The sequence below is a fragment of the Passer montanus genome, unplaced genomic scaffold, assembly GCF_014805655.1.
Source record: "Passer montanus isolate IOZ18808 unplaced genomic scaffold, ASM1480565v1 scaffold1, whole genome shotgun sequence".
Lineage (NCBI taxonomy): Eukaryota > Metazoa > Chordata > Aves > Passeriformes > Passeridae > Passer > Passer montanus.
Window position 1 is genome coordinate 2,684,810 of NW_024356504.1, and position 25,131 is coordinate 2,709,940.

The 25,131-nt window shown below is 49.5% G+C and overlaps 3 protein-coding genes across 5 annotated transcripts in view; 2 read left to right on the forward strand and 1 right to left on the reverse strand.

Annotated features, from left to right (window-relative positions):
• PLEKHM3 (pleckstrin homology domain containing M3) overlaps positions 1–25,131 on the forward strand; it is a 128,205-nt gene that overhangs the window by 73,160 nt on the left and 29,914 nt on the right. For 2 of the 3 annotated variants that reach the window (XR_005626665.1, XR_005626664.1), the window contains exons 8-9: positions 521–649; positions 12,542–12,721. The gene's annotated coding sequence lies outside the window, so the exon portion shown is untranslated. Of the gene's footprint in view, positions 1–520; positions 650–12,541; positions 12,722–25,131 lie in introns of those variants that run through there. The other variant, XR_005626663.1, reaches the window with a different exon arrangement.
• FZD5 (frizzled class receptor 5) lies at positions 15,029–19,510 on the forward strand. The gene has a single exon (XM_039700937.1). It carries the CDS (start codon positions 15,084–15,086, stop codon positions 16,812–16,814), a length of 1,731 nt encoding a protein of 576 aa, XP_039556871.1. The 5' UTR covers positions 15,029–15,083; the 3' UTR covers positions 16,815–19,510.
• The window catches only part of CCNYL1 (cyclin Y like 1), a 33,296-nt gene continuing 30,879 nt past the window's right edge, over positions 22,715–25,131 (reverse strand). The window contains exon 11 of the mRNA XM_039698438.1: positions 22,715–24,461. Within this exon, the coding sequence (XP_039554372.1) occupies positions 24,345–24,461 (117 nt within the window). The 3' untranslated portion in view covers positions 22,715–24,344. The remainder of the gene's footprint in view (positions 24,462–25,131) is intronic.

Sequence of the window (25,131 nt, forward strand, 5' to 3'; positions counted from 1 at the left end):
AGGGGAGCTTACTGTGGCTTTGAGGCACAGAAAACAGAGCTCTTGGAAACAGAGCTCCTGGGAGGCTGGCAGAAGGCAGCTGTTTACTGTGTGGCTGCCACGTGTCCTCTGCCAGAAGGGTCCAAGGTCAGGGCCTTGAACTCTAAGTAAGGGAGGCATCTCCCAGGTGGACTGAGGGGCTGGAAGGGCAGGATTTTGCCCATGTTATGAGGGTTCTCATACCTATGGGTGTAGGAGAAGGCAAGATTCTTGTTCTTCTTGGTTGTTTCTTCCAGTGCACCAGCCCAGGAGTTTCTGCAGCTCCTTGAATCTGGATTTGATGACTAAAGATTGCAGCACAGAGCTGTGGTGGAGCTCATGGGCCTAAAACCCCTGGCTGAGACTCTGCAGAGCATCCCACACCCAACCCTCTGCTCTGGCAGCTTTCAAAGAGAAGGATATATCCCCTCCTTCACTATCTTCCTGCTCCTCCTCAGAAAGACCAAAAGTCCATCAGGAATGTCAATCCTCTCTCCTGCAGGAACCTTTGGACTTCATCCCTGTGATGAAACCAGCTACAAGCAATGAGTTAATGTTTGACCAGGACCACACAAGCTGCACAAGGAAACAATGTGCAAGACCTTCTCTTCCTCCTTATTTGCTTTACAAGGTGAGCAAATTCTGTTATGACATCTCCTTCCCCTTTCACTGCCACCTCCCCTCCTCACTTCACCCTGTAAGAGGTGGTGTGAAAAAGCATCCACGCAGAGCAGAGACCACGGGGTCTGTGGAGACCTGGCAAGAGCATGCCAATCCAAGCCCTAGCTCTTCTTTTAAAGTCAGGATAATTCATTATAAAAGAGCTACCCTTCTAGCTCTCAGACCAAAATTAAGAATATTTGAGTTAATATGTGAAGTTGACTGGTTTTCTGAAAGAGTGGAGCTAGCAACCTCCTCCTTTCCTTAGGGACTGAGGGGGCCTTTCTGGCTGTGAGGCTCACCATACCTTTTCAGTGAAAGCACGCTGAGGGCAAATGAAAATATTCTGGGAGTGTGTGTACATAGCTCTGGACTGTCTTGTTCTTGTTTAACTAAATACTCTCCAAAATAGTGGTCCCATTTAAAGGCCTGAGTATTACCACTATGAGAAGGTGGTGAAAAGCATCTCAGATAATCAAGTGTTGCAATTAAAACCAGACAAAGTCTCCAAGGCAAGCAGGAGTAAATTCCATCCATTTTAAGCATAGACAAATATAAAACTTGGCATTGAAGCTGCAAACATGCTTTAAAAAAGTCAGTCCATTGTTTATAGTAAGTGACTTTCAATTTTCTATAATTTAGTTTCAAGGCATTAGCATTCATTTAGATATTAAAAATGAAGGTGTGAGGCTCATCTGGAAAGCAAGACAAGTCAGATAAGAGCTTGTGTTAAAAGACTGAACTTTCATTTACTTGAAAATTCTCAGGTGTTTATCACGTAGGTACAATACGATGCATTAGGGGTAAATAAGAAGGAATTATTATTAAAGTTAGGTACTGTTTAAAAATAAGAAAGTGCAAATTACTGAATCAGAGCAAGAAAGTAACAGATGTAATCAGCATGCATGGAGCAGTTCAGTTTAAAGTGCTTTCGTAGCATTTAAGATTATAAATGAATCTCATTTCTGACTGACACTGCAGGCAAATATCTGATGTGCAGCAACAAAGTAATGAAACAGGAGGAGTGTGCAGTTTTGGGCACCACAATACAAGTAAGAGGTTAGGCTATGTTAGAGGAGAGCAGCAAAGATGGTGAAGGGCCTTGAGGAGAAGCCATATGAGGAGCAGCTGAGGTCTTGTGGTCTGTTCAGTCTGGAGAAGAGGGCACTGAGGGGAGACCTCACTGTAGTTACAGCTTCCTTGTGAGGGGAAGAGGAGGGGCAGGCACTGATCTCTGTGGTGGCCAGCAACAGGACCTGAGGAAATGCCCTGAAATTGTGTCAGGGGGGATTTAGGTTGGATATTAGGGAAAGGGTGTCAGCAACATGACCTGAAATGGTGGTCAGGAAATGGCCTGAAATTGTGTCAGGGGGGATTTAGGTTGGATATTAGGGAAAGGGTGGATGGGCTCCCCAAGGAAGTGGTCACAGCTCTAAGCCTGGCAGAATTCAAGAAGTCTTTGGATAATGCTCTCAGGCACAGGCTGTGACCCTTGGGGTTGGTGCTGCACAGGGCCAGGAGTTCAACTCCCTAGTTCTTGTGGGTCCCTTCCAAATCAGCTTATTCTGTGTCTCTCCCTCAGTTTGTGTCTTCCCCTGCAGTGATTTCTGACAGCAGGGGTAAAAATGTCCACAAAAGCAAGGCTAGGGTGGAAAACAAATGCCAGCACCATCCTGTCATCAGACATGGTCACGCAATGGCTTGTGACATTGGTGGATACTTTCTTGTGTACATATTGCAAAATGTCCTGTTGAGCCTTGGACTCTGCACTTCTGAAGGACACTTGTTTTGGATTTGACAGACAGCATGTTTGATCCTTTAAGCAGATCCAGGATCTGAGTTTTCCAATGAAAACTGCAGTTTGTTAAAGAACCAGAGCTGGGCTCTCAGTATTTAGAGGCAGGAGCTGTAGCAGTGTATAAAATTGGCAGGTTCCTTGTGAAATACAAGTGCATCTAGCACAGAGTTAACCCTGGGTGATAACAGGTAAAAGAGGGCAAAAGTATAATAAAATACAGGTCTCCGCTGTAGGTATTTACACAGTATCAACATTGTTAGCTGTGCTTAGAGATTTATGTCAAGTGTTAACTGCGCTGTCATAAAACAATAAAGCACTTCTGTGAAGGGCTTAGGGCAAAGGGGAGGCAAAGAAGTCTCACTATATAAGGCCCTCCTCCTGCATCTGTGGTAATGCATGGGAATGTTTCCATAGTTGTCAGCAGGAGTTGTGTGGAGGCCTGCTAGGGGAGGGCAAGCAGAAGCACATTCACTATGTTTAGAGCAGGTAACTAATGATTGTGTCTCGAGGAGGATGTTGCCACCACCAAATTCTAGGAGCTAACACGGCTGATAAATCCACCTTGCAGTAAGTGGAGAGATTAGGGTTCCTCCTGGCAGCAGGGATGTCCTTTGGTGTTTCATAGAAATGCTGAACCATAAAATCTGAGAGATTACAATAAGAGAACTACCGTGCTCCGTGTGGCCGTGGGGTGAAAAGAGTCCAGTGTCACAGGGTTTCTACACAGTGTACCCTGCACTCTGACTGTTGCAACTCTGCTACTCACACTGGGCTCACAGTAGGCTTCCCCTCAGCATTTTGGCTGCAGGACCAGACTTCTCATCTGAGTCTAGTTTATATGTAGTGGACCAAACTGAAACGCCAGTCCCAATCAGTCAGAGCACCAGGGAGTTTAGATCCAGGCACGGTGCCTGCCTGTCCATGGGTCTGTAGCTCCAGTGTGTCCTCCCTGCTTGTTGTGTCTGCCCTGCATGAGGTTATGGCAAGATTGCTTCTCCAAGCCATGCCAGTACATGAGACTTACTAGAAAAGTATTGCTCTTTCACTAGAGGTGCTTCCTATGGAGTTGTTCCCTGTTTAGATGCCACTGCATGGGACAGTGTTTTCTCGCTTCTTTCCAGATGCAGGAAGTAATTCTTCTTTATCAAAACATCTGGTGAAGTCTCCCCCACCACAGCAGTCCCACAGCTGTTCTGAGATGGGTAGGAGAATTACCTGCTTCCTGACCCTGCTGTGGACAGTGCTTCTCAAAGGTCAGTCAGCTTCAAATAAGAGAAATATCTTTGCCCAGAAGATATTTCAGATCCTTTCATAAACTTGAGTATTGCTGCCAGCCTGGCTTTCTCTGTCAGGAACCACAGTGTTCCACACCTGCTGGTCTTCACTGTTCTCTGAGGGAGCTGATAGGAGCTGTTTGGAAAACAGATGGGTAGGTGTTCAGCACCTCAGCATCTGACCCCATGTCTCTCAACTACCTGAATTAATTTTGAGCCAACGCAACTGGATGAGCCTTACATACTTCTTTCTCAAAAGCATTGTCCATGCCATTTCCTGTCTCTTGATTTATCTTAAAAGCTAATGAATAGAGCTGAAATCTGTCCCTCACTTGTCAGCTACATCAGCTTTAAAACTCCAGGCCTAACTTCGTACTGGGACAGCTTTCAAAGTCCATGGGCTCATTCCTGCCATATTTCAGTGTGAGACTGAGTTAGTCCCTCCCGAGTCCTGGGTGGTGTCACAGTGGCAGTGAGCAGTTTCAGTCCCATGGCAGCTGTTGTCCCTTTCATCCCTCCAGCCCTCAGCTTTGCTGTTGCTGGAGATGTGGCCCAGATTCATTCTCCTACTCCATAGGACCAGCACCTACCCCAGCAGAGTGCTGTAGCACACCCTGTCCTTGCATCCCACTGTCTGGTGCAAAATATGTTAAATTCACTTCAGAAAGAGGTGAGCGGTCTCTCTGTGTACCCAGGGCAGAGTGCCCCAGCACCAGCATCTTGGCTGTGTGTGTGACCTTTTCCCATGAATATCTCAGTGGTGTCCTCATCACACGAGTTCTCAGCCTCTGGCGTGGTGAGACAGCCTGGGAGATGGTGACGGCCCTTTTGGATTGCACATCTCTCGCCCTGCATGGCCACGCGTTACAATTTTTCGCCTTACACTTCCACGTAGGAATGCGGGGGGGCCCTTGGAGCAAGCTGCCTGGGACGGGCACGGACGCGGAGCAGAGCGCGTTTCTCGCTCCTCACACTTTTCTTTTTTCCTTGACCCGCCTCGGTGATTGGGAAGGACCCATGTCCCGTGTTCCACCCCACCCCCCCGCGGCCCCCTCTTCTTCCCCAGCCGCACAATTGTCGCCGCCAATTAGTGCATTGTTAGGGCACACAATGGCGCTGTGGCCGCTGGAATGGGCCGCTTTTGTGCGTCTCCAGTCGGCTGTAGGGGCAGTCAAGATTCATTTAGGGCCTTACACAACATGGACAGAAAATACTATCAGAAAAGCAAAAGGGGGAAAGAAAAAGGGAGAGGTAGCGAGGAGGGGCGGGGGGAGCCCGCTATTCAGGGGTTAGCCCAGCCGCATGAAAGGCCCAAGAAGCAGTGCCACATTGAAGACGCCCCTTGGAACACAAAAAGGAACCGGGGCTTAATAGTAATTAGTGGGCAAACTGCAAAGCGCACCGTGGCTCTCCAGTGAATTGTTCCTGCACTTACTGCCAGAGCTGCCCCTTCCCCCTTCCCTCCGGTCCGCCTGGGAGGGGGCAGCTCGGGGGTGGGAACTGGCAGCCCTCCTTTACCCACCGGCTCTGGGGAGGCCTCGCAGGCTCTCCTTTGTGGCAGGTAAATTGGATTTCGTTCTCTAAAGCTCAGAGCCGGTTCCAGGAGGTACTTTGCAGCCAGGGCAGGGCCATGGTTTCAGAGTCAGCACCGTGCCCGTGTCAAGGACCTTTAAACAGCCCTGTCCCTTCCTGCAGCTGCCACGACACACCTCGAGGCTCGGCTGTTTGCCTGGGGCCTGTCCCCCTTTCCCCAGCAGAGACTTGGAGGCCACTGATGCTGTTTTGTTTCTGTTGTTTCTCCCCTCTGTTCATAAAGTAATCACCTGCACGGGTTTTTATGATCTGTTTAGGGAAAGGCCTGATAACACCTCAGGCAGCTTAGTAAAGGTGAGGAATCTGCTCAGGCTGAAGACCAAACCTGGCCCATCCTTTTAAAAGTCTGCACAGTGCAAACAGCACTTGCCTCCACCTCTCCCCTCAGATCTCTCATCTTTGCCAGCTCTCAGTCACACTGAGGTTTCATCAGTACATACAGAAATTCTTAAAGAACATTTTGGCCCAGCACACCTTGGGATTGTCTTAAACAGCTGCATTAGAGTGCAGCTGAATGTGTTTAATCCCTACTTCTGTAGAGATCAGGTTGCTGCTGTTATCAGTCTCAGCTCATCTCCTGAACTTCTTGTACTAGGTTTAGTCAGGAGCCTATGTGACCATCCAGTTAGCTGTGTCTTGGTAATAGGCCAGATTAAAAGAGCCACAAGGCAGGTTTGACCCTACATAAATAAATGTGGTTAAGTATTGAGGAGAAATTCAGGGCATCTTAGCCCTGATGAAAGGTACACAGAGGCACGGAGGCACAAAATTAAGAATAATTCCTTTTATGTTGTCAGGGAATCTAAATATAATCTGTGGATGAAATATGTGGGGTCTGATGGTTAGTTTATTGGCTCTTCTTAGCTAATGGATGTGTGTTTCAGCTCTCCTTGAATACAGGGCTGCTGGTGCTCATCTCAAGCACAACCACATACAGTCCCACAAGTTTAAACTGGGCTCTTGCAGATTAAGCTCAGTGTGGTTAGACCAGACATCAACTGACCAAATTTAGTAGTCTCAGCTGGAAATGTTTCCAAACTGCAGTGTGTGAGATACACACACACAGTTCTGGACCACCACCTCAGTGCTGGTAGAGATTGAAAATGCCTCCCTGTTTGCTCTGGTAGTTACAACACTCTCCTAGATATCAGGGTAAGTCTAGGAAATACAGATGCTGCTCCAGTACCAGTCTTTTTCCATGACCTGGAAGCCACAGCCACTCTGAGTGTCTGTACAAAATAGGTTTGGTTGTATTAGAACAGTGAAAATAAGATTTACAACCAAGACTTTTTGTCTGTCTGGAATCCCATCAAGGGTTTCGTATGAGGCTGTGGGTAGCACAGCGGGCATCAAGAGCTCAGCTGGTGTTGCTGGGATGGCTCCTGCAGTACAAACACAATCAGGGAGCTCACTGTCTCACAGATAGAGCTGGTTGAAGGCACTGTCTCACAACACAGAACGTGTCTGTCTCTCACCAGCCACAGTACATCCTCTCTCTGCTAATTAGCAACATCCTTGGCAAAGTCTCAGCTGAAAGGATTACACTGTCTTCTCACCTTGCTCTATCCCTTCCTCTCTGAAAGAGGAATGTTTGGTCCTGTCAGGATGCAGCTGGCTGGCCCAGGTAAGGAGTCTGCCTTGTTTCCCTACAGACTGCTCATCTACCAGATGATTTTATCTTCAGGACTGTAAGCCTGGCCCTGACTGAAGGGAGGAGCAGCCTTGCCTCCCTGCAGCAGAACAGAGGTTCTCAGTCTCATGTGCTCTAGTGGAACAGAGAGGGGAACAGCATCTGCAGCAGGAGCCAGAATGGTATTTTTCCAGCTTAGCACCATGGAGTTGATTTCACAGCTCTCTCTGGCCATACAGACAAACCACAAACCTTTTGTGTCTGCAAAAACAAGGAGAATTACCTTTCCTTTCTCCTGTTTTTTGTGTTCCCTGTCTGCTCAGCCCAAGAACAGTTTGAACTGCAGGTACATTCAGCATCTGGCACAGGTGGAAGCTTGCACAGGAATTTCTGTGAGTGCACCCAATAGAATTCTGTCTGCCTCGTGGTGGTGTAATGGCTGAGGGTCTGGCACTGCCAGCCTGAAGGAGACATGGAGCAGAGCTCAGCTTCTCCTTTGTCACAAATACTGAGACAGTTAATTCACCACCATAAGGGAAATACATATCCAGCATGAATTCTCCTGCAGTCAGAGCTGTACCAAGCTACTTCAGTATTTTCGTGCCATAAGGAAGATGCTGACCTACATGAGTCCCATCTTTGCAGCAATTGTAATTCCTTTTGTGTCAGCTTGTTGCTTTTACAAAATTAGTTTGATTGTATTAGTTTGGTAAAAAAAAAAAAGCCTGTAAGAGGACCACACAATCTTGTAATCAGTATTTTTGGCGACTCTCTGCTAGCCCTTGTGGAATATTTTGGAGCACTCTCTTGCCTCACCAGGACATATCCCAAGCTGGATAACATAATTGCAGGCTCAGTGTTGCTGTACATGGCAGTGAGGTACAGGATTTAGAGAATGGATTCCTTCTTTTGCCCAGCAAATTTCCTGGTTTGCTCCAATTCTGTTAACATTAGTCCCTGCCCTTATGTCCACAGAAAGCTGGGAAATCATCCATTCAGCCTTGAGCTGGAAAAAGACCATTCTGGCTCCTGCTGCAGACTCTGCTCCCTGTTTGCTTTCCACTACAGCACATAAAGGTCACTTGCATGTGTTAATCCTTCACATCTGACTAGTACCTGAATGGGAAGGTTGCTAGCAACATCCTTTCCAAAATCACTTTGACCTGTGTATTATATTATGTCATGAATGACTTGCAGAAGGAAGTAATCAAAATGTGTATAGTTCTAGCTAGTGCTAATTGCCTTTTCATCTGTTTCTGGCTCTTTTTTATTGTGTCCAATAAATGTTGATTATGGAGGGATTTAAATCTGTATTTCAACATAGTTTCATTCACGTGATGTGAATGACATGACTCAATAAATCTTAGTTCTAATATTCTTCTAGCTTTGTGTCAAGCACTTCACAGGTGTCAAAAGCAGATAGGGAAAATGTGAAGTGCCTGATCTTAGCAAGAATGCCTAAAAGGTCAGGTAGAAGACATTGTTTCAGGAGGTCTCTGGCTTTGATACTTTCTGGTTTGTAGAAACACAAAATGAATGTGAATGTTCTCCCTCTAGGGTAATGTACGTAAGTACACATACAGGATAAAGCTTTCAAATGCATAATTTTTGATTGCTTCTGATCTTAAGTGAGCAATATGGCATGTTGTAAAGGAGTCCAGTTTCTGGAAATAACAATCTCTAAATATTGCCTCAAGAGAGTCCAGAATCACTGCATCTGGGAGGTCTTGATCACAACATCTTGAGATGTTAGTGAAGAAATGCAGTCAAACTGGCTTCTATGTTTGAAATCTATTTTAAATAAACTCTGTATTTTCAGGAGAAGACAGACCAAACTAGAACTATTCTGAACACAGACTGAAGTTGCTTTTAACAGCAACAGTTGTTATCATATGTTTTGCACCAATTCATAGAATTTTAAGGCCAGGAGAGACCACCCATAACTGCAGATGTTCATACCGAGAGCAGTTTCTTTGTGAAGTGTCAGTTCGGCAGAGACAGAAAATTTCTTGGAAACGTATCTCGTTTCACTGACCAACTTTTTCTGAACATCAGGCAGGACCTAAGAATCAAATGCTCACCAGGCAGATTCCTGCCTGAAGTCTGCCCCATTGCCAGCAAGATCCATCACTCCAGGATTTCCATGTCCCCCACTCCAGCTCCTCCCCCATCCTTCGCTCCTAAGGCTTTCCTGGGCAGGGGGCTTCTAGGAATTCTCCATGTTTTGTGAGGAAACCTTCTGGCTTTTCCTGATGCTGTAGGATTGCTCAGAAGTATGGGCAGCTTGCCCTGTTCAGAACAAACTGGTGTGTTTTACATTGTTTTTTAATGTTGGAATTTTCCACAAAACAGAAATCATAAGTTATAGCCAGCTTCAGTCTAGGCTGCCTGGCTGTTCACCAGAGGATTGGCCATTACAAACTTGCATCCTAACTCTGAAATACTTGCCACAATTTTTTCCAGACAAAAACCTGTCCCTCTTTTTGCTGGAATAAAAAAAATACTTAGTACTTCTGTCTCTGCAACTGTAACAGATAATATGTCAATTTTGGTGTAAAACAAGCAGATAGAAATAAGTCTCCAAAGGCTGTGATCTGAAGCAGGGCAGGCAAAGCATTTTGCTAAAGAAGAACTGCTTTGAGCAGTTTCACCCTGAAGGTCTCACACAGCAAAGGAGGGGGCAGGAAAAAGGCAGAAAGGGAAAGAACTACTTTTGAGATAGTGCTGATCAAAACAGCATTGGTCTGAAGACAAGTCAAGCAGTAATTAGTCTATATTGTTATTGTTTCATAGAGGTGCTTGATGGCTCCCATGTATGAGCTGGGGGTTTGTTTTACTCTGGTCAGTCAGAGCTGGTTAAGCCAGCGCTGATCTTTGCTGGGCTGCAAAGCTGGGCTCCTTCAGGCCTGCTCAGGGGCCTAGCCAGGGCTTTGGCTTCTCACAGCTGCATTGATCCTCAGAAACCAGCACTTGTGTTCTTGCTGGCCCCCAGGAGGTTACAGGGAAGTGGTGATGGCCCCACCTCATGTGCATGTACAGGGTTAGATGTGCTGTGATGCAAACCACAGCTTCATGGCTCATAAGGTCACTTTTGCTGGACTTTCAGGTCAGACAAGGCAAAACTCATGTGGTTCATGGGAAATGCTCTGCTCTCTAAGTTAGAAAAAGGCCTGAGCTGCTCAGACCACTAGAGTGGCAAGCACTGGCCTCTTGGCTGAGAAAAAAAATCTCGGATTCCATGCTTCAAGGCTGCTCATTTTGCAGCTTTCCTGGGAGCTCAGTTCACTTATAGCTACAGGCATACAAATATATGTGCCATACAATAATCCAGCTTGGAAATCCCACAGGAGCAAAGTATTTAACTCAAAAATATTTCAAGTAACTTCTTTGCAATGTATAGAGCAACAAGAGTTTAAGAAACGATCTCACTGTATTTAAACAGTCATTACTGCTTTCTGGGTAAATAACACATGTTTTTAAAATGGTCTCTACACACAATAGACGCTAACACAATAAATCCTAATTGCTCTGAAGGGCCCATTAGGCTGTATCAGGTCAATACATGGCGGAGCTTTTTTTGAAAGTCACTACCCTGTTGTTACATAAGCCACAAATTGAAAGTTCATAAATAAGTATTTGCCAAATGAAGAGTGAGGGCTTTGCCAGGGCCATACTAATTTATCATGTCAGCTTCACTATGGGGACTGTTTTCTTTTGAGAGAAAAAGAAAAGAAAAAAAAAGCATAATATGCTGTGTTTAAAAAACTACATATCTGAAAAGTTTCAGATGTTTCAGGCTGCACTATACCCCCCAAGAAAATTAGATGTAAGGAACTTCACTGTTTCCTCTTTATGTCAGTGTTGTAAGTCACAGCAAGGAGATTTGAAGATAAGCCATGGCTGTGGCATGGTAGAGATCCATCCTCATCACCACCAACCCTCCTGCAGCTCTGGGCCAGAGCCCTGATCCTGCCTCTCCATGCTGTGAGTAGTGGCACCTCAGGACAGGAATATCCCTTCAGTATTCAAACAGTGGCTCATGGGAAGGTTCCCAGTACCTGGGGAGACTAAAGAAAGCTTATTACATATATTTTATGTGCAGTTTCATGTACAAGTATAGTTAATTAATAAGTGATGAGTATGGCAGGATTAGTTTTATGTAGAGCCACTCTTCCTGATTTTACTTTCATTTTACTTACCTGAGCTTCTGGTGGCATTTTTCAAACTGCAGCACTTGTGTTAGTTAGGTGTTGCTAAAGTCTGTGCCACTGTTAGAAATTAAGTTTTGGATTAATTCACTCAGAAGTTTTCAAGTTCCATGTAACTTTTTGGATATGGCTACAGTTTGGTATGGTTTTGTTTTCCAGCAATATGCTAAGGTGTGTAATTGCACAGGTGTATATAAAACCAAATTGTATTGAGGTAAGCTAGGATTTTTAAGGGAATTTCAGCAAGGCATGGTGAAAAGCATTCAAGTGATTTAAATCTGAGTTCCTGTCCCCAGGCCACAGCCTTTAATTCATCTGGGCACATGAGATGTGTTCACCCCTGCTGCTGTTACACTTCAGTAGGATTTGGGTGCCGGGGTCCCTCTGCAAATGCTGGCAAGTGATTCTCACTCTGCTCTGCCTGCTTGCAAAAGGCCAAGAGTCCCTCTGTTTCCCTGTCAGGTCCCTCCTGCCTGCAGTGCAGCAAGAACCTTGGTCTAATTTAGGAGCTCCCTGCTCCAGGTGCTGTTACACGAGGTCAGTCTTGCTGCCTGGGTTTGCAGCACAGGCAGCCTGGAGCTGCAGCTCTCAGGTGGGAAGGCAAACACTTGCCACAGGTGGAAGCAGAAGCACACCTGCCTTGGTGCAGCATGCAGCCATGGGGCAAATACTGATATCCTTTTGTACCAGTGCACAGTGGTCTGCTGTGCCGGTGCTGCCAAAAGTGATGTCTGTTCCTGCACTCGTGACAGGCAGTAAGGCACAGTCTTGTGCTGCTGGAAACCACCTTATGGTCCCCAGCACCCCCTCATTCAAGCAGTTTGTTATCAGGGGTCACTGCTAATTTGAGCAATGCCTGAGCCAGCACAGCCTCCAGCTGGGGTGACTGGCAGGCTGCCCACCAGCACCGGGAGACCAGAGTCACCTCTGCTGGGCCCCCAGTGCTCCCTTCCTGGGAGCTGGAGACTGTCAGCAGTGCAGACAAAACCACGATTTGCTGCTTCAGGCAAGAAGGGTGGAGGCCAAGGGGTGTGCTGATCCTGTGACAAGAGGGGCAGGAGGTTCCTGCCCTGCTTTGGTGCCGGCAAAGCCAAGAGCGAGATCAGTGCTCTCTGGCTTTGTCCCTGCCCAAAGCCTGGGCTGAAAAGCTCTTTGCAAAAGTCTGCTGAGTCCTCTAACAAGGGCAAGGGCAATAGCCAGTCTTTACAAAGGAAACTCAGTCCTTTTCTAAAGTCTTTTAAAAGTCATGGTATTGTTCACAAAAGCAATTTGTCCAGGTAAACAGTGTACACTGACAATCAGCAGTGAAAGAACCAAATACAGAAATATTTACCACCCTTTTACTTTCTGCTCCTACCAGGAACCACTGCATCCCAGCTGAAAACGCCTCAGTGGGTGGAAGGTATGTCTGTGAGGACACTATTGCCAGTCCATGCCTGAATCCTCTGGGCTGCAGCCAGGAGCAGGGGTTGGATGTACTCCCAAGCAGACCAGTCTAGCACGGTGGAGCTTCATGGACACTTCTGCACATGGATAAAAGGTAAAGCAATTTTTAATAATTTAAGAGTTTTTTTAGCTACAAAAACATTTTCTTAGGGCCAGGAAACACTTCCTTTTTTGTCTGTATTGTTTGACACAGTAAATTTTGTGCAGATGCATCTTCTTGTACTAATAACGCTGGATGCACATAAAGCATTGTACTCTCATACTGTACTGAAGAGATGAGTAACAAACCTATCAACTGCACTTGCACATACCCCATATTTAATCCTGCTCTGGTTGTTCTGCTACATATTCATAAATACCAAAAAGGAAACAGAAGCACAGAGCAAGCCAACAGATGTCTACCTGGCTCTTAATTGGATTTTATGTGTCCCCAGTGTAGCAAATGCAGCATTATTTACAGCCAGGCTCTAAGAATTAGATACATCTGGAGGAGTGGCAAAACCTGAACCAGGCTGCAAGAGTTGATAGATTAACTGAAATGAAGAGCTGCCCCATTTTCCCCTTCTTATCTTCTCCCTTCCCACTTATGTACCCATTCCCCATTGTGTGTCAAATCAAACGAAGATGTTGCCCAAGAGAATGCTTATAAAAATGAAAAATGCCAACAAAAAAAGACAATTTCTGCTCTTATGGAGCTTCATCAGCATTTTCTAATTGTACAGCAATGATGATAATAAAAAGGCTGCCCTCTTCTCTCAGCTATAATTTGGATAATCAACTGACAGCCATAATGAAACTGTCTGTGATTGCTTTCTGCTGGGCTGCTAGTTCACAGAACTCATTGTTGAGGAGAATTAAAAGTTATGACTCCTGCTACAAGGATATGCCACTGTCTTCCAAAGGAACATGTGACTTATAATTTTCTTCTGTATAGTTCTATTACAGGGAAAACTTACAGCGTAAAGCAAAGAGGTATAGGGATGCAAGATTTTTTTTCCCTTTTTTAAAAAAAATGTTAAGCATCAAAGTTGACAGTGCCAAGTAATATGCATGCCTAGTCTGGGTGGATGTGGATTTCAGAGGTGATTGTGAGGTCTCTCGCCTTAAAATGACTGATGACTTTGGTCATCAGCAGTCAGTGCTCTGCCTGTGGGTACCTCAGCCACTGGCCTCAGAGCAATAAGCAAGCCAGGCTTTACTTCTGGGAGGAAGGCAGCAGCTATGTCGTGCTTTGAGTATTTGCTTTGTGAGCTTTGGTGCAGGTAGGGGTATTTTGGGTGCTGGTGTTCCCCAGCACCAGGCCTTGAATGCAAGGTGTCTATCTGATGTACTGTGGGTATGTCTTGACTAGTAGATGCAGGGCTGGGTGCAAGTACTCTGGTCTAAAATGCCTTTCCATCCACATCCACTGAGGTGGAGTGAGTAGCTCCTGTGCAAGGACTTGGGAGCAGCCTTCTACCTTGGCCAGAATAAGGCTCTGCCATAGCAGCTGCAGTCTGGACCCCCGAATCTGACTTCTGAAGCAGGTCTGTTCCCCTGTGTGCCCTGATCATGCCGGGCTACAGGGCTTTCAGGGAAGCACTTAAAATCAGGCTGGCAATTTCGGTGTTTACGAATGCATGGACTGGAGAATTGGAATTGCTGGCAGCTGAGCGCGACCCCCTCGGTGGCTCTGGCAGGAGCCCGCGGTCCCAGGGCGCTGGGCAGAGCGCTGTGCCCCGGCACGGTCTCTGCAGCGCCTGCCGCCCGCCTGGGCGGGAAGAAAAGGGCTGGTGGAGAGGATGGCGACCGGAATCCAGGGCAGGAATGTGGTAGCGCAGCTGCCTGCGCCGGGACAGGGGCGGTTTTCCTTCCCGCCGAGGCTCAGCGTTCCGGGAGTCAGGAGCGCTGCCCCACGGGACAGCCCGGGCGCGGGCAGCGCCGGTTGAGGCTACAGTGCCCCTTGTGCCCGGGCTGATGTGCCATGGCCAGAGTAGGGCAAAGCGGTCAGAACCCCTTCACGTCTCCCCTTCCCCTACCCAGGGCTTCCCCGTTCGTCCCAGTCCCGTTACGGCGGGCGAGGCCCCGGCCCCTTCCCGCGAAGAGGGGCTGAAGGGCCCGAGGAGGAAGGGGAAAAGCGGCAGCAGCGCCGCGGGCACCGCCTGCCCTCCTCCTCCCGCCGCTTGGCTCTTCGCGCCCAGCCGGGGAAGCCGGGCCGGGCCGTGGCGGCGCTGCGGGGCGGAGGGTCCCGGGTCTCGGGAGGGCCCCGGCGGGCAAGAGGGGAAGGCGATGCACAGATGCGGAGCAGTCAGTGCTTTCCAGCACCGTCATCTTCTCACTTCGCCGCCTGCCCCCGGGGCCGCCGCGGGACTCCGAGCGCTGGCGCACGGGGACCCAGCGGGACGGCTGCGCAGCGGGCCGGGGCAGTGCGGCGTTCCGCCGCCGCGGGACGCGGTGCGGTAGGACGCGCGGCGGCGATGGGCGGCCGGGGGCTGCCGGTGCCGCTGCTGCTGGGGCTGCCGCTGCTGCTGGGGCTGCCGGCGGCGGGGCGCGCCGCCTCCAAGGCGCCGGTGTGCCAGGAGATCACGGTGCCGATGTGCAAGGGCATCGGCTACAACCTCACCTACATGCCCAACCAGTTCAACCACGACACGCAGGACGAGGCTGGGCTGGAGGTGCACCAGTTCTGGCCACTGGTGGAGATCCAGTGCTCCCCGGACCTGCGCTTCTTCCTCTGCAGCATGTACACCCCCATCTGCCTGTCCGACTACTCGAAGCCGCTGCCCCCCTGCCGCTCCGTCTGCGAGCGGGCCAAGGCCGGCTGCTCGCCCATCATGCAGCAGTACGGCTTTGCCTGGCCCGAGAGGATGAGCTGTGACAGCCTGCCGGTGCTGGGGGACTCCGAGGTGCTTTGCATGGGATACAACCACACGGAAGCCACCACCCTGCCGCCTTTCTTCGGGAAGCCCACGCGCCCTGCCAAGGACTTGGCCAAAAACCTGACGCCACTCGATGGGCAGCGCCTCTCAGGGCTGGACTGTGGTCAGACCTGCAAGTGCAAGGCGCCCCTGATCCCCATCTCCAAGGAGTCCCATCCGCTGTACAACCGCATCAGGACTGGAAAGGTACTCAACTGTGCCATCCCCTGCTACCAGCCCTACTTTACCCAGGATGAGAAGACCTTCGCTACCTTCTGGATTGGCCTCTGGTCCATCCTCTGCTTCCTCTCCACCTCAACCACCGTGGCCACCTTCCTCATTGACATGGAGCGCTTCAAGTACCCCGAGCGCCCCATCATCTTCCTCTCTGCCTGCTACCTCTTCGTCTCCTTGGGCTACATCGTGCGGCTGGTGGCAGGGCACGCCAATGTGGCTTGCAACCCGGAGCACCACCACATCCATTACGAGACCACAGGCCCTGCTCTCTGCACCGTGGTTTTCCTTCTCCTCTACTTCTTCGGCATGGCCAGCTCTATCTGGTGGGTCATCCTGTCCCTCACCTGGTTCCTGGCAGCTGGCATGAAGTGGGGCAATGAGGCCATTGCCAGCTATTCGCAGTACTTCCACCTGGCTGCCTGGCTCATCCCCAGTGCCAAATCCATTGCTGTACTGGCACTGAGCTCTGTGGACGGTGACCCGGTGGCTGGGGTTTGCTATGTGGGCAACCAGAGCCTGGAGAATCTGCGGGGCTTTGTGCTGGCACCACTGGTGGTTTATCTCTTCACCGGCAGCCTCTTCCTGCTGGCTGGCTTCATCTCGCTCTTTCGCATCCGCAGCGTGATCAAGCAGGGCGGCACCAAAACTGACAAGCTGGAGAAGCTGATGATCCGCATCGGCATCTTCACCGTGCTTTACACCGTGCCTGCCACCATCGTCATCGCCTGCTACATCTACGAGCAGCACAACCGGGAGGCCTGGGAGCAGGCACAGAACTGCTCCTGCCCGGGGGACGCTCACCGCCCCAAGCCTGACTATGCTGTCTTCATGCTCAAGTACTTCATGTGCCTTGTGGTGGGGATCACCTCTGGCGTTTGGATCTGGTCTGGCAAGACACTCGAGTCCTGGAGGCGCTTCAGCACCCGCTGCTGCCGGGCCAGGAAGCCCGCGGGCGCCTCTGTGTACGGTGAGGCCAGCCCGGCACTGGTGGGCAGGACAGTGCTGCCCAGTATGGCCTCCTACCACAAGCAGGTCCCACTGTCCCATGTGTGACCAGCGGGAGCCTCAGTGACCCCAGCCACAGGGAGGAGAGGGTTGCAAAGACCCTGGGCCACAGAAGAGGGGGTGACAGCTGGGCCACCCCTGGCATCTTCAGCCACACCGTGATGGTGCTGCCTGGGACCACAGGCACAGAGCAGCTGCAGCGCCAGGCAGGGCAGGAGGAGGTGCTGCCAACTATGTTGGGGCAGAGGGACGGGGTGGTCTGGAGCCTGGCACTGCCATGTATGCCCCATTTGGGGTCCCACATCTTGGTTGGGGTCCTGGGATGCTGTTGCCTGTGGGCCAGTCAGGTGGCAGTCAGCCCTCAAGCACTGATTTGTGTTCCACAACGAGCCTCTGGGCAGGTCTTGCTGCTTCCAGGGTGAAAGGCAGAGCTGTAGCAGGCAGGGCAGATGGTGGCCCCCAACCCCAGCTGGGGGCTGGCACTGCCACTGAGCTCCTCATTAAAGCCCAGAGAGTGGGCCAGGGAGAGCTAGCAGGGGGTGCTGCTTCCCTGGGTGCCCTGGGCAGCGCAGGAGACTGCCCTCAGAGCCCCCAGAGCCCCCAGGCACACCACATATGGAGGAGGAGAAGCCTGGGGGTCCTGGTGTGAGGCAGCCGCTGGCCCTGCCCAGGCAGCAGCACACTGAGCAGGAGGGGAGGAGCTGTGCGGGCCGGGGGCTTCATGGGTGGTGGCAGAGCAGGAGGAAAGGGCCATGGAGAGGATCTGCCACAGGGACAGGGTCCCAGCTGTCTGCTGGCAGGCAGGGACCAGTGATCCCCTGCCGTCCCTTCTGCCCTGGGCAAGCACATCGGGCTCCCTCCAGTCAGGGGCTCGGAGCAGGCAGGAGCTGCCTGGCTGGGCTCAGCTGGGTGTCAGCGGCTCCCTGCCCTGCGAGGGGCAGCCAGCTGCCCTGCCATGGAGCCACTCGGCCCGGGGGGTTGCACAAGGGGCCGTGCGGGCGCTGAGGCTGCCGGCCCAGCACGGGTTTGGCTCTGGCACCCAGAGCGGGGCTCTCCTGCGCTGCCCTGTGCCCTGGGAAGGTCGGTGCCACTCGCCTCTGCAGTGGGGTCAGTTCCTCGGTCCCCCTGTCCCGTCTGGGTTACCTGGGGCAAGGAGGCAGGCCCTGTGTCCTGCCCGGCAGCTGTGGCATGTGGCACAGCAGCTGAGCGTGCACAGCCAACCCTGAAGGGTGGTTGCAGGCCTGCAGCGAGCAGTGACTGCACGGGGGTGTCCCAGCCAGGTGGCAGGCTGTCTCTCCGGAGCAGCAGCTGGGTTTTCCAGTCAGTCGGCTTCAATACTTGTTGCTGCTTTTCTCAAAGCTCTGCCTCTGCTAGAGAGAGTACCAGGTTTGAGAGGGAGCAGTTAATTAAGGAAAACTTAGCTGAGCACTCATACCTCTTTTCCTCCAAATTTCCAAGCCTTTTTCACTTCCCTGGATCAGACAGCAGCTGAGCACTGACAGAACCATTGCCTGGCATTAAGCAGTGGTGACAGCTGGGTTTCAGTAAGTAGAATAATGGTGGGGGGGCCCTGTTGTCAAAGTCACTAAATGCAGCCAGGGCAAGGGGCTCCAGCTGTGGCACGGGATGGGGCTGGCTGCCTCTGGCCACTTGTGAAAGCACCTGGGTTTTAATTTTTTTTTCCACCTGCCCTAAGCATGTGATGTATGTAACTACCCAGCCATTACTGGAGTCTTTTGTGCCCTCCTTCAAGCATGGCACTGTGACCCAGCTGCTCAAGCACTGGAGAACAACTGCTGGCTCTGCTTCTGCAGGACTGCAAGGATCTGAGGTTGTTCTTAACACCTTTGGACCACTTCAGTTAAAAAGGTTTCCACCTCATTTTAAAACCAAAACCTGGGAAGTGAGGGAACTCTCAATCTCATCACCGGATAAAGGTATTGCATGGGTGTCTCTGGGGAGTCCTGGATAGAGGGGACAGAGGTGCAAGGATGGAGGGCTCACCAGGGACTGTTCAGCTGCACCCATCTGCACTCTTGCAATAGGGCTCACCCCCTCCAGCATGTTGGAGTGCTTTATTGTGGACAGAATTGCACCATATTGTGTTACACACTGTAAATAGTTGTATTATACCTAATTTGTACATAAAGAAGCCGTAGTGACCTTTGATACAGGTTAGGGACAGGTGTGTTCTCAGCAGTGAGGCAGGTCGGGCGCAGAGACACCGTGGGTAGTCTCGTGCTGTAATCCAGGGCATTAAATTATTCCAACCTCCTCCAGTCCACGTCCACACCTTGCTGGACTCCTCTCTCTCTCTAGTGCCTTTTGTAGATACAGCTAAACACACATCATGCAATACAATGAACAAAACCATGTCACAGGTGGTATTTTGCTGTTTTTGTTTTTTCCAAAGTGCAACTGACTGTGTAAAGAAATCCAAGATTAGCTACAAACCGTTGCCTATTGAAAAATGCAAGAGCATTTTCAGCTTTGATGTAATGGTAGGGTAATACAATCAACTCGTGTTTGAGCCTGGCTTCTCAGCAACAAGTGGCAGGAGGGGGGAAGGAGCCGTTGCCGTGTGCCCTGTCTGCTGTAGCCAATTTACGTGTTGGGTTTTGCCTCTTCCGTTACCGATGCTGTTCAATGTTGCTTAAATAACTGTACTATATTATGTGAAAAGCTGAAGAAATTTTATTCAAAGAGAAGTATCAAGATTAGTTATTTATGAGGATAAAAAATAATGTGTGTTGTTTTCTTTACTTCTGCTTCTGTTAGAGTGTTTATTACCTTAAAAGCTTACCTGTGGGGGGGAGGGGGAGGCGTGTGCTGGAGGCCAAGCAGGGCTCTTATCGCCGGGGATCGTGGGGAACTGGTGAGGCAACTGCACTTGCGTGGCACAGGAATAGCATGTTCCATGGGCACGAGCCCCACGCAGCGCTGGCCCTGGCACGGAGGATGGCACACATCCGTGCCCTCAGTGCCAGGCTCTGCCCTGGGCTGGGTTCTGTGCCCGTGACCGCGCTGACAGCGACTCCCCTGACGGGCCAAGGTCACGCCTCGCTGCTAAAAGAGGGTTAACTATCAACTTTTATTGGCGTTCTGCAGTTTGCACACTACGTGTCCCTTGCCCTGTGGCCCTGAGGAGGTGGCCTTGGATACTGCTACGGCCCAGCAGATGACAGCTCCTGGCCAAGCAGGATGCTGCACGCCGGCCCGTTTGGGTTCCATCTGCGGGGAGCACCTGGGGAGGGACAGCAAGGGGTTAAGGCTGGCTCCGTGGTGACTAATGGTGCAGGACTCTGCTATCTAGTTAGGTGTGTAGGCACACACCAGGTCCCACCAGATAGGATCTCTTACCTGGAAGCAGCATTCCAGCACCCAGTGATAAACCTGACAGTCCCAGGGCCTGACTCACCTGATTCTGCAGGGATCTGCCCCCCATGCTCAAGTACAGGCAAAGCACACCATTGGGGCTGATCCTATCGCTTGAAGGGCAGCAGTTTTGGGGTGTGGAAGGGACATGAACCATTTCAGCATCAGGTTCCTCTCAGGGAGCTGTGGACACTCACTGCCTGCTCCCGGAAGTAACCCCAGCACTGTGCTGGCAGCCTTGTCATTCTTGCCTGCCAGGAAGCTGTTGTGTCCTCAGCTCCTCGGTAAACAGGAGCTTGGCAGCACTGCCATCCACCGCCTACCTCAAGCCACTGTTTCTGAGCAAGGGAAGGGCCTCTCCTGCAGGCAGTGTGTGAATCACCTGCAGGACTGTGTCCCCGTGAGCACACAGGTGACCCCACACGGCTGGACTAATGCTTGTGTTCCTGTGCTCTCCAGGTTCCACTTGGTCAACTTAAGCCACCCTCGAGGCAGTCACCGGCTTCCCTAGGGCTGAGCAGTGCAAATGCAGCACAAGTTCAGGCTGGGTGGCATGGGGAATGGCAGTGTCTCATGGCATGGGGACCATGTGGCTCTTCAAATAGCTTTTAATATTGATCAAAAGCCAAAGTGGTTATTTCACCCAGAAAATGCGTTGTCTGTGAAGGCAGCCTGAGACTTGCCTAATGCAAAGACAAGAAGGCCCATGCTCTGCCATTTAAGTGCTCTTTTGCCAGCCCATTGGGGGGTGGGTGTTAGTAAGGGCACTACAGTCACTTTGGCAGCACTCTGTAATTCACTCTCTGCTGACAAAAAGCTTATTTGGTGCAAGGACAGTTTTCCCAGGTAATAATATGGAATATCAGCTGTGTCACAGTCCTGCACTACGGTGCTGTGGGAAATGCCAGGACAGGCCGGGGGCTGCAGCCTGCCCAGTGCTGCGCTGTGAATGGAGCAGCTCACCCTGCCCTGAGCACTCCTGCCAACCTCCTGTGCAAGCTCTTGCCTCAATGGCTCTTCTGTCCAATTCTGCTTGCTCAGGGTATGCTTGACACCTATACTCTTATCCAGGAGCAGTGGTCTTGACATTTATTCCGTCCCTCAAGTGCCTGTCCTCTTAACTGCCAAACCCAAACTGAAGTAGTTCTCATAAAATTCCCTTGGAAACAAAATACACAGTCCCTGTACACAAAGGGAAGGGGTAGGGTTGTAGCCCACTAACACTTCCATACCCTCCTGCCCCTGCTGACTGCTAACACACGCTGCTCCTGCTAGTCTGGCTGGTGCTCACACCACTCTTGCTGGGCAATAACTTAGCTATTGTCTCTGCAAACAGCATTTACTGCCAGATGGGGAGTGCTACCCTGGAACTGAAAGCAGACAGAGGTCACCTCAACATAGATTAAATATTATTCAGCTATTGGATTAAGAAAAACAAGGTACACTGATCCCATAGCCAGTTGCTCTCCCCTGGGAGCAGAGATTGATAACAGTCTCTGTAATTTCAATTATCATGATTCTAATTTTTGACTCTTTGAGAAAAGGGTTGCCAGCATGTGGAGTAGTGCAAATTGGAGGGTATTTCCCCTTCACAGTTCATTGTCCAGCAGAACCACCTCTCTGCAATTCCTTCTGAAACACTGCCCAGCACTTCAAAATGGAGCTGTATGGTTTACTTTTTATTGTTTAGCTAAGAAATACATTAGCTTTGTTTTCCAGAATCTAACTCTTTTAGGGGTACCAGAATGGTAAACAGAATTGCTATTTTTTTCCTCTTAAGAAGCTGAGCTGGAGTTCAGGCCTGCTTAGTATCTGCTGAACAGATCAAAATCCCTTTGACAATGTGCTTTGGGCTACAGCAAAACTAAAGCCAGGTAATATTCAAAGCAAAATTAGGTTCATAGTAGCTGTGTCCTGCAGGATGTATTGCAGAAGCAGCCATCAGCTCGGGACGCCATTCACCTGCCATCCAGATCATCAGGAAGAGTCTCCATCTCATCGGGCAAAAAAAGGGAAGCAAGTGGCCCCAGTCTCTGCTGAGCAGCTCACGGTGAGTGGCTGCTTTTGGAGCAGCCCCACAGCCGAGAGCACCAGACAGATCCCACACTAGCTGAAGGCACCTGGCCGTGCTGAGGGAAGCAAAGCTCCTTAGCAATTAGGTCACAAGTCAATCCAGGAGCTGCTCACTTGTAGCCTCCAATTTAGTGCTCCTCAAGGGAGGACTTAAAAACCATCAAATCGCCTCCAGAGAGACTGGCTCTACTTAAAGCCCACTGAAGTGCAAAGAAACTGTCACTGAGTGGTTTTATTTGAGCAGCCCAAGTCAAGTTCTAAATCCAAAGAGCATGTGTGAAGATCTGGGCAGCCATGCAGGGCTGCACCCTTCCCAGGAGGCTGCTGCCTGCTCCCGGACACTGCCAGCCCATGGGACCAATGAAGGTGACAGGCTGCTGTGGGGAATGGAGAGGCCTTAACACACCTCACTGGGGTTTCTCTTTCTTTTTTTTTTCCCCTCCTTTTCTGAGGGGCAGTGGAATCCAACAGCTGTACAGAACACACCCTTCACCTTTAACTTTAATTAAAATAGAGTTTATTAGCTTTTCTTTTAATACAAACATGAGAAAGGAAAACCACCTGAAGATGTAGTGTTATTTTCAGTATTGAATTGTGATCAATACCTGAAGTGCGAAGTCCCGTGGGTTTGGGAGCCAGGAGCTGGCACATTTGCATACTGCAAAAGGCTGTATGCATCATTGGAACAGCTGAGTGCAGCCACACTGATGGTGGCACTCACACAGCCCCACTCCCAAAGGCAGATGGACTTGTTGTTCAGTGTAAATTTCTGGGCCTTGGCCGTAAGAGGAAGTGCACAAAACCCGTGTCATTCGGAGGGAGATTGCCCCTAGGACACTGCCTAGAACCTATTTGGATCCAAGAAGGGAAGATACTACAAAGACTTGTAACAGGAAGAGTCTACAATAATACTTATCCTGTTTAGAGTTCAGTTTCAGAGCTTGAAAGTAAGCTCTGTTCTAAAGTCTCAGAAAGAGCAAACCCCAAGCCTCTAGAGCAGTTGCACAAGATAAAATTCACTTTGGAAAAAAAAAAAAGGTTTATAGAAAGCTTTTTGATAATTTGATAAGTTGAACACAATATTTTGCCATCTACCTTGATAGGTAGTCCAGGATTCTCAAACTCATTATTGTCTCATTATGAATGTAACTTCCTCCCAGGAAACTGAAGCCCAAGGAGAGCCAGATGGATGCACAATATCAGCTTTAGGAACTCACTGTATATAGCACAAGAGATCTGCAGTAGAACTCAGAGAAGCAGTGCTGCACACACGCCATTCACCACTGGATTGCTACACTGTTTGGGATGGTGATGATGTTTCCAGACCAACTTTTTCATTCAATGCCTCAGAAAAATACACAGATTACATCTCTTCCAGAGCAATATAAGTATTAGAAAATGAGAGAAGCACCATAATTCACAAGAAATGCAGCATGGACCCTATACATTTTAACAATACATAAAACCGTATCTCTCTGCCCCCAGTCAAAACATTCAAAGTCTTTTGACAATCTTTACTGGAGTGAAGTTGTGGGTGCAGAGATGGAATTCCTTCCTGCTGGGCAGCTTCTTGGTATGAACACATCACCAATAATAGCAGCTTTTAGTAGCCAAACCAGGGAAAAGCCATCAACACGTGTCTATGCTACTGTTTTCAGCTCCAGAGTGGCTTTATACTTTAAGAGTCCCATGTGTTGTGTTTGTTAACACTGCATTGACCTGAAATACAAATGCAGTGAGGACTCTGGATGACAGGGGAGAGGAGGGAAGAACATTGTAACTATAGTCATGTGGTTAGTGTTTAAATTCTAAAATTTAAAACTACTTATTATTAAAAACCTCAAGAGTTCACAGCTATAGGCCTACATAGTAAGCAAACGTCTGTGGGGGAGAGAAGGAGATAAGTTTGTTTTTGCACCTCTGGACACATTAGAAGGAGGAGAGAGCTGATTTGACAAAGGTCTTGTCTTTTGCACCAAGTATGTTCCTCAAGGCCTGGGCTCCCCTGGCTGGCTGGCTCTGGCTTGCCCGTGCTGGAAGACACCATCACCGCTGGCTCGCGTGCAGGGAGTGGCGCATTCCTCCGGCTCCTGGGCGTGCTGGCTCCTGGTGCTGCACCTTGCTCTCTCCTCAGGAGAGGATGGCATTGGAACGGCGGATACCAACTAAGTTATCAGCACTGAAAGATCGTCTCATAGCAGCTTTTGACAAGTCTTTGTATTTGTCTTCACACAGCCGGGAGATTGCCTGGAACCACAGACAGACACAAAATGGAAAGCCTGCATTAGGAAAGTCTGAACGTTCCAAGGCAGGTTTCACAAGTGCAATTCCAACAGCACAGGTGCTCTGCAGCAGTGACACTTCTGGCTTTCATCCAGAATGACAATAAATAAGGACTACTCTGGAGGGAAAATAGTAATGGGGTCTGTCCCCAGGTAAACATGAGCCAAAAGAAGGTGAGTGGTTTCCACATGCAAGTATCTTCTTTGTTTTACTAGTCTCACTATCTAATGAAAAACTTGGATCCATTTCAGACTTAAGTTTGTGGAAGTTACGTTGAAAATCACCCCAGTAGCTGGGTCTAGTGCACACAGCAGCACAAAAATTTTATTTTAACAATGCAGAAACACACACAGGCATTTCTCTGAGGAGAAAAGGTTTCTGTGCTCCCTTGGGCATTGTACCCTTGGCCACTCAGGGCAAGCAAGCCAAGGAAATTAATTTCTATTAGGGTGTCTGTTTTGCCTTTACCTTCTCTACACCCTCACTCCCAACATATTCTTTCTTACCAGGATCACCCCCATGATCTGAGATGGGAGGGCAGCCATGGTACTTTATTATAGCAATTAAATATTAGCACATGTAGACAATCTAGTGTTGAATTGCTTTTTCATCCATTTATTGGCTTGCCTTTGCC

What these genes read in the sequence shown, in the direction of transcription:
- FZD5 (XM_039700937.1), top strand. Translation starts at nt 15,084, where the DNA reads ATGGGCGGCCGGGGGCTGCCGGTGCCGCTGCTGCTGGGGCTGCCGCTG.